Source organism: Camelus bactrianus, chromosome 2 (genome assembly GCF_048773025.1).
Source record: "Camelus bactrianus isolate YW-2024 breed Bactrian camel chromosome 2, ASM4877302v1, whole genome shotgun sequence".
Classification (NCBI taxonomy): Eukaryota; Metazoa; Chordata; class Mammalia; order Artiodactyla; family Camelidae; genus Camelus; species Camelus bactrianus.
In genome coordinates, this window is record NC_133540.1 from 31,333,738 (window position 1) to 31,357,224 (window position 23,487).

The 23,487-nt window shown below is 42.0% G+C and overlaps 1 protein-coding gene across 2 annotated transcripts in view; it reads right to left on the bottom strand.

The window, feature by feature from the left end:
- Positions 1 to 23,487, bottom strand: part of ARHGAP10 (Rho GTPase activating protein 10) — a 283,230-nt gene that overhangs the window by 201,940 nt on the left and 57,803 nt on the right. For both annotated transcript variants that reach the window (XM_045516376.2, XM_010954572.3), the window contains exons 2-3: positions 3,748 to 3,843; positions 3,611 to 3,672 (exon numbers count right to left, since the gene is read on the bottom strand). In XM_045516376.2, coding sequence (XP_045372332.2) covers positions 3,611 to 3,672; positions 3,748 to 3,843 — 158 coding nt within the window. The remainder of the gene's footprint in view (positions 1 to 3,610; positions 3,673 to 3,747; positions 3,844 to 23,487) is intronic.

Genomic DNA, 23,487 nt, shown 5'->3' on the forward strand with positions numbered 1-23,487 from the left:
TCTATCCAGCAGGAGTTGTCGTTCTCACAAACGGGCTGTAACACGCAGTCCCATTCCCTTCTGAGGTGCACTGTCTTATACAGACAACATTCTGTCCCCATCCCTGTCTTCCTCGTCCCACCTGAGACAGAGCCCCCGCCAACCCCCATCGCAGCAGAAGATTAAATCAGCAAGTCAGCTAACAAGAGCTCTGAGAACTACGCTTTCTCTAGCAGACAGCCTGGAGCTCAACGTTCCAGTTTTCTGATCTAGCCAATTCATCTCATAAAACAGAAATACAGTCATCCTTCAGTATTTAGTGGGGACAGGTTTCAGGACCCTCATGGATACCAAAATCCTAGGATACTCAAGTCCCTTGTATCAAGTTTTGCACATAACCTACCCACATACTCCTCTATACTTCAGATCATCTCCAGATCACTTACAACACATAATACAGGCATACATCAGAGACAGTGCAGGTTCCATTCCAGACCTCTGCAACAGAGCAAATGTCACAATACAGCAAATCACACGTCTTTTGTGGTTTCCCAGTGCATATGAAAGCTGTGTGTACACTATACTGTAGTTCATTAAGTGTGCAACAGCATTATGTCTTTAAAAAACAATGCACCTACCTTATTTTTAAAATACACCTTATTGCTAAAAAAAAATGCCAACCATCATCTGAGCCTTCAGTGAGTCATGATCTCTTTGCAATATGAACATCAAAGATCACTGATCACAGTTCACCATAACAAATATAATCATGAAAAAGTCTGAACTATCACAAGACTTACCAAAATGTGACACAGAGACAAAAAGTGAGCAAGTGCTGTTGGAAGAATGGTACCTAAAGATTTGTTTGCCAAAGGTTGAGACAAACCTTCAATATGTAAAATTCACATTATCTACAAAGCACAATAAAGCGAGGTGCAACAGAACCAGGGCATGCCAGTATAATGAAACTACCGTGTGAATAGTTGTAAATGCAATGTAAATCCCATGTAAATCATCGTCTGCATGTGGCAAATTCCAGTTTTGCTTTCTGGAACCTTCTGGAGTTTTTTCCAAATATTTTTGGGCCATGGATACAGAATCCACCAACACATAGGGTCAGCTACAGGATATCAAGACAGAGTATTTCAGTATTTCTGTGGAACTAAAATCTAACATCACTCTGCCTGGAACTCTCTTCCCCCAGATACCAGGATGCCTCATAGTTCTCGACTAAAAAGACCTTCCTTCCCGCACCATTCTCCTTGTAACAGCACCACACCCCACGCCCTCACTCCTTGCCTTTCTCAATTTCATTTTGTAGCCCTTATTGCTGCTTGACAATGTACCATTCATTTGTTAATCACCTTCCTTTTCTAAAATATAACCTCCATGAGAGCAGGGACTTTGTTTACCTCTGTGGGCTCAGATTCTAAACAGTAACTGAAACATAAAAGGAGACACAATACATATTCGCTAAACGCTCAGGATCCCAGGAAAATACAACTAAATAGCAAAGAGGGTTGAGAACAAAGTTGACACTATTGACATAAACTAACAACATGCACTTTCATCACCACCAACACACCCATCCACACCCACTTCATGCCATAGAGGGGTGACTTCACGGCACTATTTTTATCACTATCACATTTAGACTTTGCTAAACAGCTGAGAAATCAGTGACTTCAGGAGCACAGGAATAGTGGTTGAATACATCAGTTTGTGTCCAAAGAACCTCACGGGAGCACAGGACCTTCACATACCCTCTATATTACTGACAAGATACACAAATTGTCTCAGAATTTAGGGTACAGTGTGAATCACATCAGAACTTTCAAAGGCTATAGGTCTCCGTCTTTTTAAATCAAAACCAGTGCTTTCCTCCTGCTTTTCCTACTCCAGTTCTACCAACTAGAAACCCCCACCAGCCACCACCCAGGTGACAGTGACATCTAGGAAGCAGGCCACAGTGGCGGGTGGTTCAGAGTGGCTGATTCTGGCACGTCTCAGCACCACCTCTCAGCCACCATGTGATCGTAGGCAAGGTGCTGCAACTCAGTTTCCTCATTTGTAAATTGCAGGGCAGTAACGCAGTCTATTTCATAGGGCTGATGTGAGAATTAAGTGACAATGTGAGGTAAACAGCTTAGCACTAGGCACAGAGTAAGTTAAACTATCTTAGCTGTCACGTTCAATATTATTACCACCACATCTGAATCCCTCAGACACTTACCCTTTTACATAATTGTAGTTAGTACTCATTCTCAGGAACATCAAAAAAAAGTTGGATCATTTTTTTAAAGCCTGAAAAAACTGGTGAGAATAGATAGTGTATCATAATCCAGTGGCAATTCTGCTGTAAATCTTTGTTGAATGAATGAATATGTCATTAGGAGGGAAACACAAGCTTTTAAGAAAGGTGGATAATTCCTGGGCATATATCCAGAGGGGACTCTAATTTGAAAAGACACATGCACCTCAGAGTTCACAGCAGACACGGAAGCTACCTAAACGCTTACTGACAGATGAATAGATAAAGTTGTGGTATATTTATACAATGGAATACTACTCAGCTATATAAAAGATTAAATAATGCCATTTGCAGCAACATGGACAGACCTGGAGATCATCATTCTAAGTGAATTAAGCCAGAAAGAGAAAGAAAAATACCATATGATATCATTTATATGTGGAATCTTGAAAAAAAAAAAAAAAGACACAAATAAACTTATTTCCAAACAGAAACAGACTCACATAGAAAACAAACTTATGGCAGATACTAATTACTATATACAAAATAGATAAAGTTTCTACTGTATGGCACAGGGAACTATGTTCAATATCTTGTAATAATGAAAAAGAAGATGAAAAGGAATATATGCATGTCCATGTATGACAAACATTAGGCTGTACACCAGAATCTGATGAAAGAAAAGACAAGACAGAAAAAGAAAGGAAAAGAAAAAAGAAGGAGTGAAAAGAAAGAGAAAAGAAAGGAAAAGAGAAAGTAAATCTTATTGAAAACCCCTCAGAATTCATTGCTGGACGTAAGTTACGTAAGATAATGCACCCAGCATAGCATCGGGCATGAGGAGGGCACCCCATGGAAGGCTGCTATGATTATTACTGCTGTGATCACGAATCTCAAGGCAAAGTAGGATCTGAAAGACATCCAGGTTCAAGTTCTCTCCCTCTCCACACAGCCTAGAAATCCCCAAAAGTATGAGGCGGAGCTCCAACACCGCCTTGCCATCCTCTGTCTCTACATATGCTTTTCTGCTTTGGTCCTCCTGACCCATTAAGGTTATGCATGAGACTGTATTTCAATACAAGTGCTCCAGGGCTAACAAAAACCTAAAAAGCACTGACAGAGTTCAACACACTATTTTACAGTTGAAGACACAGTGCCTTGGTCTAGAGGTCCAACAACTTGTCCAAGATCTCACCCCAGGTGGCACCACAGTGGAACTAGAAATCCAGGCTCCCAGAACCTCATCCAGGGCTCCTTCCATGACCAGGCACTGCCTCATCCATGGGTAAATGCACCAAAACTTACACCAGAACCAGTTTCTAAAGCCAGACATTCCCCCACTTAAAAGACGGATTTGTTCATTTACATCCCACAACTCACCATAATTTCTCTCTGCTCTTCCAGATTCTTCAAAAAATTAGAAAATTCGCGTAAGGAAGCATCTGTGAGGAGAAAGGAGTGATTATTTCATGGCCAGAGCAAAGGACAGAGCAAACCAAAACTTCGTCTTCACCCACCTATGCAGCGTTCATCGTCAGTCTCCGCGTCACCGATAAATTCAAATTTAAAGTCTCGGAGTGAATGAGCAAACTTCCGCTGGGCTGCCGAAAGACCTAGAAAGAAAGAGCGATTACTTGAGTCTTTGTTTCAAAGTCAAGGCTTAGAAGGAATTTCTTCCTCCTGAGGTGGCAGACCTCTCCTAAACGCAATCTGGAAGGAGAAACGACCCAACTCCTTGGCCGAGGGGCCCATCGACCGGCCCACCCAGGCAGTCTCCGGTGGCCTGTCTTCTACTCTACGCTCTGGGACAGAGCAGGTGCTGGAGAAATAATTCTTCCCCCCACCGCCCTCCTCTTCCTCGGGGAACTGACTGCTGTGCCTTGTTCCCTAAGGCACTCTCCTGTCTCTCCCCACTCAAGTCAGAAGCTGCCCGATTCCGAAGTTCAGGCTATGATTAGGAACACACTCCCTGACAGTACCTCCCAGGGCTTGATGAGATCTAGTCGGCTGCCAACTCAGCCACCCAGATGCCCATAACTGATGGTCCGACTCCAGCCAGAGAAACCTAGAAGCTTCAAAGAGTTTTCATAGCAGCAGGGAGGTAAACCAAAGGTGTAGGTTAAATGCTAGAAAGAATTCATTCTGCAAAAGACCTATAGGGCTTCAATTTTTTTTTTTTTTAACTAGAAAACAATGGAAAACCCTCCTTCTAAAACATGCTAACAGTTATTTCACGGGCCATGCACTAGGCTAGATGACAGGTAGCCCCACTCAACACTCTTGAGAGAGATAAATAAAACAAAGATTATCTCCCTTTGATCAGGGAGTGCCAAAGCTCTGAGATGTTAAATAATCTGCATCAAGTCGCACAGCTACTTAAACAACACAGGCCTGCTCTATTCCAGAGCCATTTGTCCAAAGCCCAAGCCGTGACCAGGGCACAATCCTGCCTCTGGTCTAAAGCACTTTCTAAGAAGCTGCTCACTGATCCCCTGCACCCTTGACGGCTCCTGTCCCAGTACAGAGAACACCGACCAACTATGTTAAAACAAAATTGCATATCAAGCAAATTGGAAAGTTGGAAGAAGAAAAATACAATCCCTAACTGCTGATGAGTACTCATGCAAAAAAATAAATATGGACAAGAAAGTGAAGCCCGCGATGTAAAAACTGACAGCTGCTTTTAATAAGATGGTGAAACAGTCGGATCAACAATCTTCTCCTTTTTTCAGTCATTGTGATATAGCTAATAAGGAATGAAAGCCAAAAAATCTTATTTTTACATTGGAAAATGCTGCTACTTTTTTTTTTTTTTAACCAATTCATTACCTCCATTCATTAAGTACAATGGTTCCCTGACGCCCTCCTGGACAAAATGCCTTCTTTCTCTCACTTCTTAAACTTCTAACAATGCTCACCAGCTCTGTTGTCATGGTCTGGTTTAACAACAACAAAAAATTTTGTCCTAACAGACTATACTTTGGAGTAGCTTAAGGCTCAAGGCCAAAGTGGGCAGGAGGTCAGAGAGTTCCCCTAGAGCCCCGCCGCAGCGCCTGCCACGCCTCCCCCATCATCGATGTCCTCCGTCCTGGTTGCTGAGACTTCACTCTTACAGAGCTGAACCAAAAAACCTTTTAGAGGAGGACACAGGACTGTGATTTCTTACCCCCGGAGGATGGAAGAAAAGCAAAGCCCTAATGTCAAATGTGATGGACCGTAAGCATGGGCCCCAAGCTCCACCCCTCCTTGGAGGAACGTCTGTCTTCAGTGTGACTCTGCAGCTCCTCAGACACCAGGTGGAGTCTACTTTCCCGCCCTGTGAATCCCTTGGGTCCAGGCTGCTCTTGTGGCCAAAACAACGTAGTCAAAGTGCCACTGTGCTGATTCAGAGCCTCCAGCTCACGAACCTTGAACCTTCGCACACCCCTGCTCCACTCTCTCGGAATGCTTGGCCTCCGTGTGACCAAGTCCAGACTAGCCTGCTGGCTGACAAAAGACTTGTGGCCCAGGCCCCCCACTCCCTGCCCCATCAGTCAGACAGCCCACCCACAGAGGCATCCAGAGGGGTCCAGCGAGCCAAGTCCACACAGAAGTAAAGGGCTGCCATTTAGGTCACTAGGTTTAGGGGTCATTTGCTCAAAGTAACAAGTAAACTAATACAGAAAGATGAATAAAATTTGACTGTATTAAAATTTTAAAGACATAAAAATTGAAGATAAGCACACACCCTAAAGATATAACTAACGGCTATAAGCCAGAAAGAGAAAGAAAGACACCATGTGACATTACTCATATGTGGGACCTAAGAAGAAAAAAAAAAAAAGGACACTATGAACTCACCTACAAAACAGAAAGACCCACAGACATAGTAAACAATCCTATGGTTACCCAGGAAAGGGGGTGGAAAGGGGTAAATTTGGGAGTTTGAGATTCACAAATGTTAGCCACTATATTAAAATAGATTTTAAAAGAAAGTTTCTTCTGTATAATACAGGTTAATTTAACTATGTTCAATATCTCATAATAACCTTTAATGAAAAAGAATATAAAAACGAATGTATGTATGTATATGCATGACTGGGACATTGTGCTGTACACCAGAAACTGGCACATTCAATTTAAAAAAAAAAAAAAAAGAAAGAAAAGAAATAAATAAGGGGTATAAATCAACGAGGTGAGGCAGAAACTCCAATAAGAAATTGGGCAAAACCCTTGAATAAGCCCTTCACCAAAGGAAGTGAAGGCAGTCCACATGGCCTAGAACCACATGAAACGGTGCTCAAACTCATTAGTGATGATAAAAGGGAAAATTAAAACCTCAACATACCTCAATACACTCATCAGATTGGCAAAACTTAGTAAGTCTAGCAACTCCAGGAGTTGGTCTATGTGGAGTAACAGAAACCCCCCCAGACTGCCTGTGAAAGGAAAACTTGTTCTAACTGCTTTTTAAGTACATTGGCGTTCTCCAGGAAGTTTGACGATGATATCCTCCACTCGGAGACTGCCCTTCTAGGTAAATTCCCAAGGTAAACTTTGGCACACGTGCACTTACGGACAGGTACTTTCTGTAGCGGAAGGGACCACAGCAGTAGCCAAACACTGGGAAAAGCAAATACCGATCAACAGCCAAGCAAATGACTAAATTATAGTATATTCATACATGATAGAGTAAAAGTAACCATAAATGCACATATCAACAACAGAGTAATCTCACGATTTGGACAGAAAGGAGAAAGTCACAAAAGAATACACAGTGAAGAAAAAAAAGTACAGTGTGGTTCTTTCATACAAAGTTCAAAACAAGCTACACTAAACCGTATGTTTGGGTTGCATACATAGGTCACAAAATTACAGAACAGCCAGTGAATGATTATCTCAAAAGGCAGATGATGTTTACCACTGGGGGCCAGAAAGGGCGATGCAGTCAGGAAGTCACAAGGGAATTAAAGGTATTTCAATTCCTAACCTAGCTGTGAGTCTGTGATATTTGCATTCTTCTTCTTTTTTTTTTTTTAAAGATCCCAAGGGGATTGTTTTGTTAATTTTCGGTGGGGAGGTAATTAGGTTTACTTATTGGTTTTAGAGGAGGTACTGGGAATTGAACCCAGGACCTTGTGTATGCTAAGCATGCACTCTACCACTGAGCTATACCCTCCCCTTCTCATTCTTCTTTAAATATATGTTTGTTTCACATACTTCTGTATTTTTTTGCCATCATTTCACAACTAAAACATACATTTTTTAAAGCCTGGCTATTCGGGCAACTGCAAAGTAACTATTCTATTGTAATCCAGGCAAACATACAATTATACAATTATTCCCGAAGATCTAAGCTGGAGGTTCACAACAAACCCATCCAGTCCAACAAGCTTCAAAGTGCTGCTCCCTCCACCGGAAACGCTCCTTCCCCACCCCTACTTTCACTTGGCTGGCTTCCCCACACCGATGGCCCTGCTCATAGAATCCTCCTCCTCCTCTCACTGTCCTCCCGAAAACAGCATCACCCCTCTGCCCTAAATCCCTCTCTAGTCCATCGCCGCTGCATCTTCTAGCACTGCTCACCTGCAACTGCCTTATTTAGTGAGCATTTTCTCAGGGTTATCTCTTCTCCCATTCCAGAACAGCCTGTTCCCAAGGCAGCGGCCAACAGCCTTGTGCCTCCCTGTATCTCTGAAACAGCGACCACACAGGGCTTTTCTTTTTTATTTAATGCAGCTATTTCCAAATATTAATAGCATGTGAGTGTGTTATCATTTTTACTAACTTTATCTTATTTCATTTGGCTAATATTTGCTTTGCCAGATCTCAACAGGGGCATGTAATTGGTTCCGTTTGTGTATGTGTATGTGTGTGTGGGTGTTTATATGTGTATGGTTATAGCTACTTATTTATATATGTTATATATAAATAATATATAAATGCTTTTATTATATACATATAACTATAAATTCTATTTTTCCCCTCTGGAGCAATTTCCTTTGAGTAGGTCAAAGAATACTTTAAAGATTATGTTTTCATATGGTCAAGGCAGGATGCACTCCAGAAGCTAAAACTTAAATGCATCTGTTTTTCAACATTTATTTCATAATTCTCAATTTCATTAGTTGAAAATGTTTATAACAGCAGATTAAGTTTGGGTTCATTTACATAGAAGTCTCTCTCTCCCTATGGAAATAGCATGCTTTCCTCTCTTAAGTACTGTGGTTACATCAGTTCTTTATTTTAGAATATACTGATTTTTCTTGTCTTCTTTCTGGTGTTATTAGAGTTCATTATGTAAAAATTTTAGTGTTTCAAATTGGAGCACACCAAACTCCATTCCACCTAATAATCACAAACTTATCACAGTTTCGTTACGTAGTACATTCTAAATGCATTTATTCTCTCACGTAGTTTATACTTTTATAGTTATCTTCTGCCTTTCCAAACATAATTTAAAATCACAAGACCACTCACTACATTTAGTACAATCCATTATTTAACGGAACACAAAGATGTTCTGTGCAAAAGATAACGGTTTTTCTTTCCAATATCATTGCCCATGAAATGCAACCAATCTTGAAGTTACAAGTTACAAAGTCTGGCAACATTCCTCTCCTAGGAGAAGATGGTGAAGGGCCCACTAGATTGGGCTACCTTTATTGAGTGCCTACTGTATGCTAACAGATTTACAAATATTATTTCATCTACTCCTTTTAATCAGCCTGCAGGACAGATGCCAGTGTGACCTTATTTTACAAATGGGTAAAGATAGATTAGTGACTTGATCAAGGTCACAGACCTCTGTAGACTGCTGGTAACATGCCCTGGAGGCAGAAGATCAACTCCTTGGTCTCTCAAGTGTCCATCAGTGTCCTTTCCATTTCTTTACTCTAACTTTCAGGAGATTTAACATTATTCCCAGGTCCCTTGCCCCCGATCACAACTAGTTATCTGAATGGCTCTAGTGTAGAATTCTAATTAAATGGAAAATTCATGTACGTGTTCCTCCGCGCCCCCATCCTCTCCTGCATGCTGACTCCTGAGTGCTGTCAATTAACACTACTCTCCTGAAACACCTTCACGGCTGTTGTACGTTGATGGATGATGCCAAGCCTGCGTCCGCACAAAAAGCACAGCTAACTTAAAAGAATTGAAGTGATTTGCACTCTTTCAAGTGAACTTGACACTTTCGAGTGTCCCAGAGTGGAACTTTTAGGTCTTCGATCTGCAGACAAGTGGGAGAGAAACGCTGGAGCTCCCACTCTCCGCAGGATTAGGAGCGGCTTGAGAGATGAGGAGTTCTATTTGAGACCTGCTGAGTGTGAGATGCAGGACATCACGAGGAGGGATCCAACTGCACTGTAAATCCAGGCTCTGAGAACCTCCAGATACTGTTTGCCTTGGACGGTTTTACAAATGAGAAAATTCCTTCTTTCAACACAGTCACCTATTAACAGTGTTCAGTTAGGACCATGAACTATTAGACACACGCAGGTACTTGGAAGTGGGAAACCTCTTCATTCAGGGGGCTCTACCTTACCGCTGGGCAGCCCTCTAGGTACATTATGACCCCTGAGGTTATAAGCCCAGCCCTGGGAATAAGTTATAACTACAGTCTCTCTCCTGCAGGCATCAACCGAAGCACTAACTGGCCCACCTGAGGAAATGTGGCATGCTCTAGAAATCTGGGCTTGAAAAGAAAAATCAGTAAGTTGGGAGTCCAGGATTTGCAGATACTACTGTATATAAAATAGATCAACAACAAGGTCCTCCTGTGTAGCTCAGGGAACTATATTCAATATCTTGTAATAGCCTATAATGAAAGAGAATATGAAAATAAATATATATATATATATATAAATGTATAACTGAATCACTATGCTGGACAGCAGAAAATAACACATTGTAAATCAACTATACTTCAAATTTTTTAAAAAAGAGAAGAAAAGAAAAATCAATCAGCAAATAAATGTACCTTTCTCACTCATTAAATCTGAAATACAGGATTCTTCACAAACCACGTTGGATTCCAAAACCTTTCCCAAATAGGCAAACTGCGCCCAGAAGAGCACATTCCTCTGCATGCAGAGGCTCAAATAACTAGATTGTCAAGTATGCGAAAGTCCTGCCAGGGGAAGCTCTGACGCCCATTCTGCACATCAAAACACGCACCAAAATTCCTCTCGTTTTATTTAGAGAAGCACAGGGTACGGACTCTGAGGAACTTAGTATCTTTCACGTCAGATTCGCGCCAAGGAAATAATGCTGGTGGTAATCCAAGGCACTTGGAGGGGAAGCAAAATTCCTCTAGAACTGCGGACTGGCTTCTTCATTTTCCTTCGTGTTTTCCGGATCTACAAAACCTGCAGCAGAACTGTATACGAGAGCAGCATTATGGCCTCTCTGTCAAAGCCGGAAAGAAAGAAAATAATTCATTTTATAGATTTAAAATGGGTGCTAATGTCTCACGAGCCCAGAATGCATTGCTGGGCTAGCCGAGGCCTGAAGGCCAAATCACAGGCTTCTGGAGGAACAGCTCAGCAGCAAGCACGGTGTCTGGAGCCGTTCAGTTAAGGCCCTCCCGACACCAACTCTCCTCCCAGCCCACCTGGAATGTCTGTGCAGTGAGTTTTGTTTTTTTTTTTTTTTTTTTATTGAAGTACAGTTGATGTACAATGTTGTGTTAATTTCTGGTGTCTAGCATAGTGACTCAGTTGTGTGTGTATATATATATTCCCTTTCATATTCTTTTTCACTACAGGCCATTACAAGGTATTAAATATAGTTCCCTGTGCTATACAGTAGGGCCTTGTTGTTTATCTATTTTATATATAGTAGTTTGTATCTGCAAATCCCAAACTCCCAATTTATCCCTTCCTACCCCTTTACCCACTGGTAACCGTAAATTTGTCTTCTATGTCTGTGAGTCTGTTTCTATTTTTGTAAATTCCTTTGTGTCATTTTTTTTTAGATTCTACATATGAGTGACATATGGTATTCTTCTTTCTCTTTCTGGCTTACTTCACTTAGTATGATGAGCTCCTGTTAGAGTAAGTTCTTAGAGAATAAGCACCATCTAAAGTCACTAGGAGGACTTGAACTGACACATTTATGGGCTAAAAGGATCACAATCTGAGTCCACAAAGACGCAGATGCCTCAAAACAAATGCATAAACCTGGACTCAGGACCCACTACGGCACATAGCACAGACAACCAGATACTGTTTCCCAAAGTAACCAACCAACTCGTTATAAAGAACATTTAAGAAGGGAGTGACCCAGGCACTGCAGAGAGTCCCACTGGCAAGGTCCACACTGCAAACCTCCACCCCATCTGACTCCAGACTTCAGCTGCATTGAGTACACTCAACCAATGTGGAGAGTCTTCTCAGGCTGGGTCTGTGTGCAGAGAGGACCTGCCACAGAAGGCCATCAGATGACATGATCACCCAGCCTACTGGTTTTCAAGCTGTCTGTGGCCAAAATTCTTACAGGGAGAACAGGAAAAAACAGCTAACACTTCTGAATTAGCTTGCTACTGCTGCTATAACAAATTACCACTACCTCAGTGGCTTGAAAAACACAAATTTATTATCCTATATTTCTGGAAGTCAGAAGGCCAGAATGGGCCCCTTGGGGCTGTTTTCCTTCTGGGCGTTCTAGGGGAGAATCCATTTCTTTGCCTTTTCCAGCTCCTAGAAGATGCCCAAATTCCTTGGCTCATGGCCTGCAATGGCATGACTCTGACCTCTGCTCCTGTCCTCACATCTCCTCTTTTAAGGACCACCATGATTACAAGGAGCCCACCATGCTAACCAAGGATCATCTCACCATCTCAAGGTCCTTCATTTAATCCCATCTGCGAAGTTCCTCTTGCCACATAAAATAACACATTCACAGGTTCTGGGAACTGGGAAGGGACATCTTTGGAGGGCCATTATTCTGCCACCATACCTTATGACATCAGACACTCTCCTAACCCCTTTACAGTTATTGACTCATTTAAGTATCGCCACAACTCTAAGAGGCAAGTTCTAGTATTATTATGCCGCTTAACAGAGGCAGACACTGAGACACACGCGTTAATCAACTTGTCCAAGATAATACAACCAGTAAGTAGGAGAACCAAGAGGTAATCAAAGCTGCTCAGGTGGAGGCAGGAGGACGACCATGCCTGACTGGTCCCCATCTCTCACAAAGTGGTCCCCAACAAGACTGCATCCTGCAGAACCCAACCTGAAATCCACTGACAGTCTCTCTCCCTCACTCTACAGGTGGGAAATGAGAGCACAACTTTGGACAAGGAGCTCAACTTCATGCAGAGCTGAAGGAGAGTTCAAACTAGAACCCAGGTTTTAGCGTAGAATCCAGTGTTAGCATAACCCGGTGTGGCACAGCGTGACAGAAACAGCGCCTGCGAGTGAGGACCGCGTGGCCCAGCGGGACAGTACGCCCCAGAGGGGGGCTGCAAAGGACATGCATGCACGAGTGTGTGTGTGTCTCTGTGCTGTGGGGTAAGGTGAAGGGCTTAATCACCAGAGAGAACATCCAGGCCAACACGCTCCCAACCTCCACCTTCCCTGATTACACTTCACAGAAAACCGCAATAGCTGACGGGCTGACACGGTAACGACAAGGCAGCACGGTGACAACTAGGACTGCTGACATTTCCAGAGAAGTGCCTACACGTGAGCGACAAAAACTGGTGGTCCTAAAAGCTTTCACACAGAAAAGGAAACCATCGACAAAATGAAAAGACAACCTACTCAATGGGATTAAATATTGATAACTGATAACGGGATAATAACCAAAATGTGCAAACAGCTCACAGAACTTATTTTAAAAAACCAGCCTATTAAAAAATGGGCAAAAGACATGAATAGATATTTTTCCAAAGAAGACATACAGATGGCCGACAGGCACGTGAAAAGACGCTCAGTATCGTTAAGCATCAGGGAAATGCAAATCAAAGTCACAATGACATATCACCTCATCAGAAAGTGGCTATCATCAAAAAAGAACACAAATAACAAATGTTGGTGAGGAGGTGGAGAAAAGGGAACCCTGGTATACTGTTGGTGGGAATGTAAATTGGTGCAGCCACTGTAGAAAACAGTATCGAAGTTTCTCAAAAAACTAAAAGTAGAACTACTATATGACCCAGCAATTCCACTCCTGGGTATATATCAAAAAAAAAAAAAAACAAAGCCACACTAATTCAAGGATACATGCACCCAAATAGAAGAATTATTTACAACTGCAAAATATGGAAGCAATCAACAGATGAATGGATTAAGATGTGGTATGTATATACATACACACACACACACACACACAAAATATTACTCTGCCATAAAAAAGAATGAAATTTTGCCATTTGTAACAATATGGATGGATTTGGGGGTATTATGCTAAGTGATATAAGTCAGACAGAGAAAGACAAATACTCTGATATTATGTGTATGTGAAATCTAAAAAGTAAAACTAGTGAACATAACAAAAAAGAAACAGACATACACATATAGAGAACAACCAAGTGGTTTCCAGCAGGAAGAGGGAAGGGGGGAGGGGCATTCTCGGGGTCAGGGATTAAGAGGTACAAACGATTATATATCAAATAAAGCTACAAAGATACATTGTACAACACAGGGAATACAGTCAATATTGTATAATCACTATAAGTGGAGTAAAACCTTTAAAAATTGTGAATTGTTATGTTTTACATCTGTGACATAATATTGTACATCAACTATACATCAATTTTTACACCTCAATTTTTAAATAAATAAATTTTTTAAAGCTGGTGGCCCTCCCACGGCTTTTTCCATCTTAGTTCCCAAAGTAAAATCCTCATGAGAATCAAAACGGCCCCACTCACTTCTTTCCCACAGGAGGTGGTGACCAAGATAGCTGTCTAAGTGTCCCTCCCCATCAGATCAGCCAGCATGGGGAGAGGTCAGGGTTAGGTCGCAAGACCCTCCGGGACCTGTGTCCTCAGGGAGGCTGCGAGCAGGGCCGTCTTCCCTGACTGGGCTGTGAGGCAGTACGCAGACACCATGAGTGACAACCCAGGGGCAAGGCCAGTGAGTACAAAACACATCCCTTCAAAGACAGTTATTTCTGAAGATTCTCCTATGTTAACATATACAATTCCACAGAAAAGTCCCTAAAGGCAGAAACCAGTCCATGGAAAAAATTGCAACAGGCAGAGCCTGAGTCCCTGAGATGGGCCATTTTAATGGAAGGAACAGTGTTTAACATAGAGAAACGTTAGCACTCATCACTGACCGGAAAATCGTCTCAAACCCAGTGCTTCCAAGCAGTTGAAGTGTGCACAGTAACCTTGTAACACGTATTTATTCAGCACCTCCCGTGTGCTGGTCGCTGCTCCACGGAAGTACTTCGCAACTATTAGTTCCTTTAATTCTCACTACAGCCAACTAGGTAAGTTTTTCCCTGCATTTTACGGATGAGCGCATGAAGACACAGGGTGGTCATGTTAGAGCAGGCAGATAGCAAGATATAAACAGAGAAAGGGGGGCACAGGCCAAATGGCAGGAACTGGGCAAAAAGGAGGGGCGCAGGTCAAATGCAGGAAACCATAAGTCATGTAGGCACTAGGGGTCCCTGAGCAGAGAAAGAAAATCAGGTACCTCTGGGTTGATAAGTTGGTCACACATTTGGGGATGCCAAGTGCCCTGGAGGCCGACAAAGAAAGGTGAGAAAAGGCAGGCATCTCCAGGGTCCGAATGTAACCTTTTGCTCATTGTGCCCTCATTACAATAAAATTAGCCTTGCAGACAAGTACCCATCATGCACCAATGCCATGACACTTCCAATCCACACTAAATAAGAACAAAGATTCCTCCTCCACTAGGGAAGGTGGAGTTGGGACGAAAATCAGGGAATAGGACCCCAAATTCTTTCCACCTCAATGAATATTCCGCCCATTCATTTTTACACCCTATGTAACCAACTTCCCAAAGAAACTCAGGGCAGCTGCTCACCTGAGCCTGCTGGCTCTCCCCTTGAGCGTGTACTATCTACCCCTTAATAAATCCCTACTTTACCTTCTCAACCTGCGTGTCTCATCTCTGAATTCTTTCTGCAACGAGACAAGAACCTAACCACCGGCAACGGTCACCGTGCGTTAAATGGTGCAGCCAGGATTCGAACCATAGAGCCAGTATTCAGTCTAAACCATCACAATACACTTCATCTCATGGAACACAAACTCCACAGGCCACCACGACTGGGCCACAAGACCCTTTCCTTCCAATGCCCTTATAAAAATCCATGTAAATAATCAAAATGTCTTGCTTCTGTTGAAATGCTAGAGGTCAGGAACTTTCAGGAAAGGTTCTGTGGACAGCCTGGGGAAAGGAAAGTTTCCTCAGAAGACTGGCAGATAAGAGAGGGCTCCACTGGGGAACGCACAGCCAACAGAAAGCAGGACACGGAGCAAACGTGGGAAAGCTGTTAGGAAACACCTGGGCAGGTGGCACGGTGAGGGCGGTGAGGTCCCCCTCTTGGTCTCATGCTTCCTTGAGGGCAAGGTCAACACAGACCAAGATTCCAGACAGCAGAGCCCACACAATCCAGGCCTCTCGGGGCCTCCTGACCCAAGTCTGGACCTCCTGAAAACCAGCCCCATTCACAGAGGGAGGAAGTGTTGTGTAAAGAAATAAGACACGTGGTCACTGAAAGCAGGAGAAAGATATGTCAGTGCACACAGAACAGTTCTGAAGGCAAGCCTCCCTACCAAAATCCTAACCAATGGATTTTTACTATTTTCAAAGCAGTCTTCATTTAGCATTACCTGCTTTTATGATCAGAAAAAAATAAGCTAAAGCCAGAACACAATCAAAGAATGGAGGCTAGCTGATCATGAGGATAGGCAGAGGTGTGAAACAGTGTGGCTATAATGGCTAATTTTGTGTCTGAACTTCACTGGGCCTCGGGACGCCTAAACATCTCGGTAAGTATGATTTCTAGGTATGGCTGTGAAGTGTTTCCAGAAGAGATGACATTTCAGTTGGTGTCACCCATCCACTAATAAACACACACACATTCAATCTCACTAGTTATGAATTCAAATTTTAAATAACAGCTTTCACACTTGATGGCCAATACTACTTTTAAGTAACAAAATTCCATCTTAACAAGTACAAGGATAAATGAGCCCTTTCATCTATTGGTAAGGAGAAGGAAATAAAGAACCTGCTCCCCCACCACTGTCACTCCTCCCTTCTACCCCCGCAAAAGAGGAGAAGGCAAAAAATCTGGCATAGCAAATTTACAAATTTCTTTCGGGTCAGTAAGAGAGAAAACATATGCGCAGTGTTTCCAGAGAAAATGCTCAGATTGCTAGTGTCGGTATTGTTAAGAGCAAAAGTCACAACTTCTGAACATTTGACACAGTTTACAAAAGTAAGGGTAGCTGTCCTTTGGAAGAGCCTTATCACAAAGCTCCTTGGCTCCAGGAGAGCACAGTGATTGGGAGGACGGGTTCTGGTATCAGACAGACTGGAGTTCACACACTAGTGTCATCTGTGACCAGTCAGGGGACCCTGGGCAACTGACAACCCTTCCAGGCTTCAGCTTCTTCACTGACAGCTTGGGATTACCAGTGGCTTTTCTATAACACAATGTAGCCAAGGAAAGTAGTGAATCAAAGATGACTAAATTATCCTGTCTGGGTGACAGAGAACAGTGGAACCATTGAGAAGAAAAAGGGAAGTTAAGGGAGGAAGAGTCCGTGTAAGGCGAGGAAACAAAGAGCTGCATTTCAGGTATTTCAGAAAGGAGCCAGGAACGCTACAGAAATTCTGAAAGCAGCCGCCAAGGTCACAGCCAGAGACTTTGTTAATTACCTGCAGAGACGTGATTCAAGGGAAATAAAGACTGATTTTCAGAAGGAAAAAGCCTAGGAAATCTAGAGCTGATCACAGGGAAGTAAACCACAAGGGAGACTCACAAATGGAGGCGGGGGAGACAGAAGACAAGACAGCAGCCAAAACGAGGTGACGAGAAGTGGGCAGAACCAGAGAGGACAAAATTGAGAGTCCTGACAAGGGACAAATGTTTTATCAGGCTATCAGAGCTGATTAATCATCCCGATTCCTGCCTCTCCCTTCACCCCTACAGCCACTCCACCTCCAAAACATGCCGCGGATCTGCACTTCTCTGTCTCCGCCGGCAACACACTAAGGCTGCCACCACCTCCTGGGTGGTCACCCTGCCTCCACTCAAGCCCCTTCAGCCCCACGTCCATGCAGCAGCAAACACTGACTCACTCCTCAGCTGAAATCATTCAACGACATGAGGTCGTACTTAGGATAAAAGCCTGATTCCTCACCAAAGGTCTAAAGGACCCTGCCGGACCTGCTCTCTGCTTACTTCTCCAGCCTCCATCACCCCTATGTTCTCCTAAATCCAGTATCCTCAGACTCCCTTCTGCTCCTGGAAAACAGACGCCCAAGTTCTTTCCCTCCTGGAGGTTCTTCGTAGCTGCCCAGCCTTCTGCCTGGAATGTTCTTCTCCCACCTCCTCCAAAACCCAAGTACAACCTGCATTAGGAACCCCCAGCACCCCTCCAAGCTCTGGTGGGCTCCCCGCTGACTGCTGCAATAACTGGGGCTCCACTCGGACCAGACTATGTGTTGCACACACAGGAGACGCACGGAGCTGCGGTATATGCAATCCACAGTTCCTGACTTCAACTGATTTTCATTCCAAATCAGTTTTTCTTTAATTCTTTTGTTGTTGTGGTTTTGGGGCGGGGGTAATTAGGTTTATTTATTTATTTGAATGGAGGTACTGGAAATTGAACCCAGGACCTTGTGCATGGTAAGCATGCACTCTATCACTGAGCTATACCCTCCCCTCCTCCAAATCAGTTTTTAACTGAAAGGCCCCCCTAAGATGTATACGAAATTGTCTATGTATTGATTGAAGATCCACACGCCCTGAAAGCATGTTTTCCAGTTCATTCTTTAATTTCTGTTACTCTAAATTTAATGACATTAAATCGATCCCCCCTCCCCTCAACCAAAACTATACACACACACAAGCAAAGGAAGGCTATGGACCCTCAAGAACTTTTTTTGATTCATTAATAACTCCCAGGCTCCAGTTCAAAGGACAGTTAGCAAGAAATCAGCTAATATCTTACATTTACCAGTCTGTGTCCCAGAAAGTCAATTTATCACAAGGACAGTTAGCATAGAAGGAAAGAAAAGGCTGAATCAGAGATGTAAGGCTTCCAAAAGGAAACATTGGATTTCATTCCTCCACAAATTGACAAAGCAAAGACGTAATATAAATAGAAGCCTTATGAATGTAAGCACCTACAAACCCAAGGATCAGATCTGTAAGTTACAAACTTGACTGACAGATATCTCCGTATCAAGCCTGAAATATATCTCCACACTCCACCATGACTTCTTATTCCTGGATATAGGTAATGAGTAAGTGAGAGTTCCTCATTCCATTTGCTCAATTTTTTTCAAAACTGATTTTTTTGGTACTTTCTAATTTGTAATTTTTATTTCCTTGATTACAAGTATTTCTATAATATAAGTTGCCATTAATGTACTGCCTTTGTCTTCTACTCTACCAAGTTTGAGATATAATAATTTTGTTTTAAATATTTTCCATTTTACTTTTGTGGCTTCCTTTTTGGAGTGTGATTTTGAATTCTGCCTATTTTTAGGCAGTCAAATTTTTTCCATTCATTTGAAGAAGTTTGTTCTGACATTTGCATGCTGAAAAAGCACCCACCCTTTCATATTCCTGAACATTTGAGAAGAAAATTAAACTGAATTATTTCCAATTGTCCTAAATTTTATTTAAAAAAAAAAAAACTTAATCCTGGCATCCCTGTGTTATTCTGTCTTTTTGTCTCTCTTCTTGTGCCACATTTTAAACCGCAGTCTCATGTCACACTTTTTATTACCTAATACAGCCAATCACCCTAAATATTTTTCTTTTTCAGAACTTTACCATTTTATATTCTTCCTAACAACAATAAGCATCTACTATTATGCTGGGTATTTTATATAAAAATGACTACTAATCTTTAGAATCATTCTACAAGGAAAACATTATTGTCTCCATTTTATAGAGGAACGGGTAAGGAATACATAGAGGATGTCATACAGTAAAACCAGAATTAAACCCAGGTCTGATTTCCAACTCATGACCTTTTCACCCCAAACTCTGGCAGAGCTACTTGTTCCCATGCTAAATGGTGCTGGGGCTACTAAGTTTACCTGACATATCAGTGCAGCTTCCCCTCACCTGGTTTCAAATCTGCAAGCAGCTTGGACACCAGACAGCCACTCTACTAAGAACTGGATGGCAAAGGAAGTTTTGTGATACTTGCAGACAGTGCTATTCACAGCGCCAGCCCCTGAACTGTCTGCCAAGGCCCCTGAGAGACAAGGAGTCCAGGCAGAATGTGAATTAACTGAGTCACTGAGCACGCAGTTCAGTTTGGCTGACATTTTTTCACAGCTGGTCTTCCTCGATGAAGAAAGTCAATTCCAAATCTCATCAGAGCCCATGGGCTGCAGACTGGCCTGGGTCTACAGGCCCCACTGAGCAGCAAGGACCAAGCGCAGTGTCGTTCAGAGTGCCACCTGTGACTTCATGGGAATAAAATCAGTACATTGAAGCATAACAGCATTTTTTAAAAGAAGAGAAGAGAAAGAAAACAGAGGCCTCTCACATAGGGAGTTGAAGATGGGTGGGAAATTGCTATCACCTGGTACAGAAACACTTCTGGACAAACTTGGTAGTTCTGAGGAGAATAAATACAAATAAAGGGCTCATTGGGTGGAGTTATAAATTTTATAAGTGAATATACATCTTCTTATAATAAAGGGCTCACTGAGTGGGAAGTATTCTATGTATACAAAACTTATGAGCTTCTTTTAAGTGTACCAAGGGAAACTGAGATGCCTCTTGGATTAGCACACGGCATTAGCATCAAGTTTACCAGGCTTGTTAGCTACTCTATCAGTAATACTGTATGAGTAAGATCACTAACTCTAACTTCTCGATTATTCCTTTGCTTTGGTTTTCTAAGACCCAGGCTTTTAAAAAATTGTTTTCTTTTTCATGAAGTGTAGTTGATTTACAATGTTAGTTTCAGGTGCACAGCAAAGAGATTCAGTTATTGTGTGTGTGTGTGTGTGTGTGTATATGCAGATAGATTTATTTTCAGATTCTTTTCTGTTTTAGCTAATTATAACAAATTGATTGTAGTTCCCTGTGCTATACAGTAGGTCCTTGTTGTTTAGCTATTTTATAGATAGCCATGTGTATCTGTTAATCCCAAACTCCTAAGTTACCCCTCCCTTCCTACTTTGGTAACCATATCTAAGAACCAGCTTTTTAAAAAATGAAGAGAAGCTGATGAATGAAGTTTACCATCCAATACATACCTCCAGACAGCCAAGGAGAGGCCCCAAGCCACAGAAACCAGGCACCTGGAGACTTCTATGAAAAGGAGAAACAAGTTCCCAGAGGTAACACAGGAAAGGCCACACAGTACCAGGACTGAAAGGCTCCCACTCCTAACCAGCTGGCTGAAGATCCACTTCCCAGGCACCCGAATTTGTATCCCTGACATACATGGTCTCTAACCCAGGTAACGGCTCTGCAAGACAGATGGCGCAGGTACTGCCCTACCAATGAGGGAACAGACACAGAAAAGGAAGGGCGAGATTCAATGCCCCTTTCTATACCGAGCACTCACAATGGGCATTTCTTTACAGGCTTGCTTTTATGCGTTTTTTTTTTTAAGAAATAATATTTCATGCATGAGTAAGAAGACTTTGGGACACTGAGTTTTGTTTGGACCACATTTTAAAGGGACATTGGCAAAACTGAACATCCAAGAAAAATATCAGGATGATGAGTCCAAAACCACCATCAATCAGGACAAAATATTGGGAGAGTAGAATCATAACTCCTATTTTGATCTGTGAGGAACATTAATTGAGCAATTCTTAGACTCACCCTCCAGGATCTAAAAAGCCAATATGAGAGGAAACTAAAGTGAGCAACTTTGGGTTGGGTAAAGCAGAACTTGCCAACTGTATTACCATGGCCTGCCTCATCGCAGGCATTTGCGAGACATCGTTGCTACTTGTATTGCAGAGACATTGCTAGGGGTGGGAGGTCAGAACAGTGGTCCAAAAAGGTACTATCCAATGCTAAGATCCTTTGATTCTAAGCCAGTCAACAGCTGGTGAATTATTAGCACAAATACTACTATCTCACCTTTAGCATCACAGCTCAACTACATGCATCATGGATTAGAGAAGACGGATTTGAAATTTTAACCATTATACTGTATGGGATTTTTTTATTGTTATACTGTATGGGATTTTTTAATGAAAATTTACTCCAAATTCCAAACAACTGATTTTAGCATATGGATTGCCTATGTGAGTGTCTGATCACAAGTGATAGGAAAAATTCTTCAAAGCCCAGTATATTTAAGTCCCTTCTTCAGTAGATATCAGAGATTTTAACTTTGTAGCAAGACCACATATGGAGGGAAAAGGAAGGGAAAAAAAGCAAAAAAAAAAAAAAAAAAAAAAAAAAGCAGGAAGGGAAGAACAAGTGAACGAGGTGACGAGAGGCAATGCCACCCCATCGACAGGTCCCTATGGTCACTATTATTCAAATGACACTGAACAGAGCCAGTGCTGAATCCTATTTGTTGTGCCTCGTTCTTGCTGTGTCTCAGAAAATGTCTTAGGGGAAGAAGTAAACACACTTCCGCTCTTGGATTTCCTAAGGGTTTTGGCATCAGTTCAGCTTTGACCCTATTTCCTGTAAAATCTTGAAACTTAAAAAAAAAATTACAACCAACCAAAGAGGTAACATCTGGGTTTCTCCATTCCTCCAACTTTGCCATACAGGAAACCTCTTCCTAGGGAAATACTATGAGAAGCATCTAAAGTCTGTAGAAGGCACAGATTACCTATTAAAAAGCCCCATCAAATGCTAAGTTATGATATTAATTTGTTTGGACAAGGTCATATTCATATTCTTTACTCTCTTTGCAGTAGAATATGAATGGTGTGATAACCAGCAATAGACAGAAAATTTATTTTGCAAGAAGGAACATTTTATTAGGTTATTCCAATGTTTTTTAGTAAAAACAGAAGGTATGTTACTTTAGATTTTATCAAAAATGATAAAATTCGTATTAAAATAGGGACAAATAGACAGCATGTCATTCAACCTCACTCAATATGATATTAAGACTAGATTCTTTTCTTCTTGTATTCTGATAGGTTTCTCATTGAGGGTATAAATTCTTAGGTGTGTTAATGTCATAAAGCCCAGAACACTACAGCACTGCAAGGTTCTATTCTCCTCTAGATAACTCTGACTTTATTTGCTACAGTGAAACACATACTGGATTCCTCACCAAGAGCCTTGATTTTGTCTGGACTCTGCAATTAACTAGCAATGGGATCTGGCAACTGGTCACCTAATCTGACTGGGTCTCAAGTTTCCTAACCTGTAAAGTAAGACAGCTCAATGATATGATTTGGCCGACACTGGAAAATCAATGCTAAACTTTACTGATATTTTTAAACTGCTTTTAAGAACCCAACATTTAAAAATGAATGATTAAGGACAAAAACAGCTTAGACCTATTTCCCCTACTCCTTCCTGCTAAGTGCTAGAAACCTTGGCAATAATAAAAGAGACCAAAGGAGAACTCTGAAAGGTGGTAAGAAGGAAGTAAACTGGTCTGTGACTCCAGAGCTCAAGGAACAGCACAGCAAAGGGTATCCTGCATTCACAACTTGAATGAGAAACACCAGTCAACTGATGACCACTCCAAGACAAAAGAGAAGCTGAAATTACCTGGTAAGGACTCTAAAGCATAAAAGTCATAAAAGTGCTGCAACAATCCACTACCAGTTCTGCTGAAACAGATGAAAAAATAGAAGTTCTCAGGAAATAAACAGAAGATACCAAAAAAGAACCAGATAGAAATTATACAACTGGGAAATACCACAGGAAAAGTAAAACCTCATCTGATGGACTCAGTAGTAGAGCTGAGATGGAAGAGAACAGAATCAGTGAACTTGAGGAAAAAACAAACAGAATTCACTCAACTGGAAGAACAGAGGGGAAACAGGCTGAAAAAGTGAACAGACCCTTGGGGACCCAGAAAACAACAAAAGATCTAACGTCTGTATAATCAGAGTCACTGCAGGACAGGAGACATAGAGTAA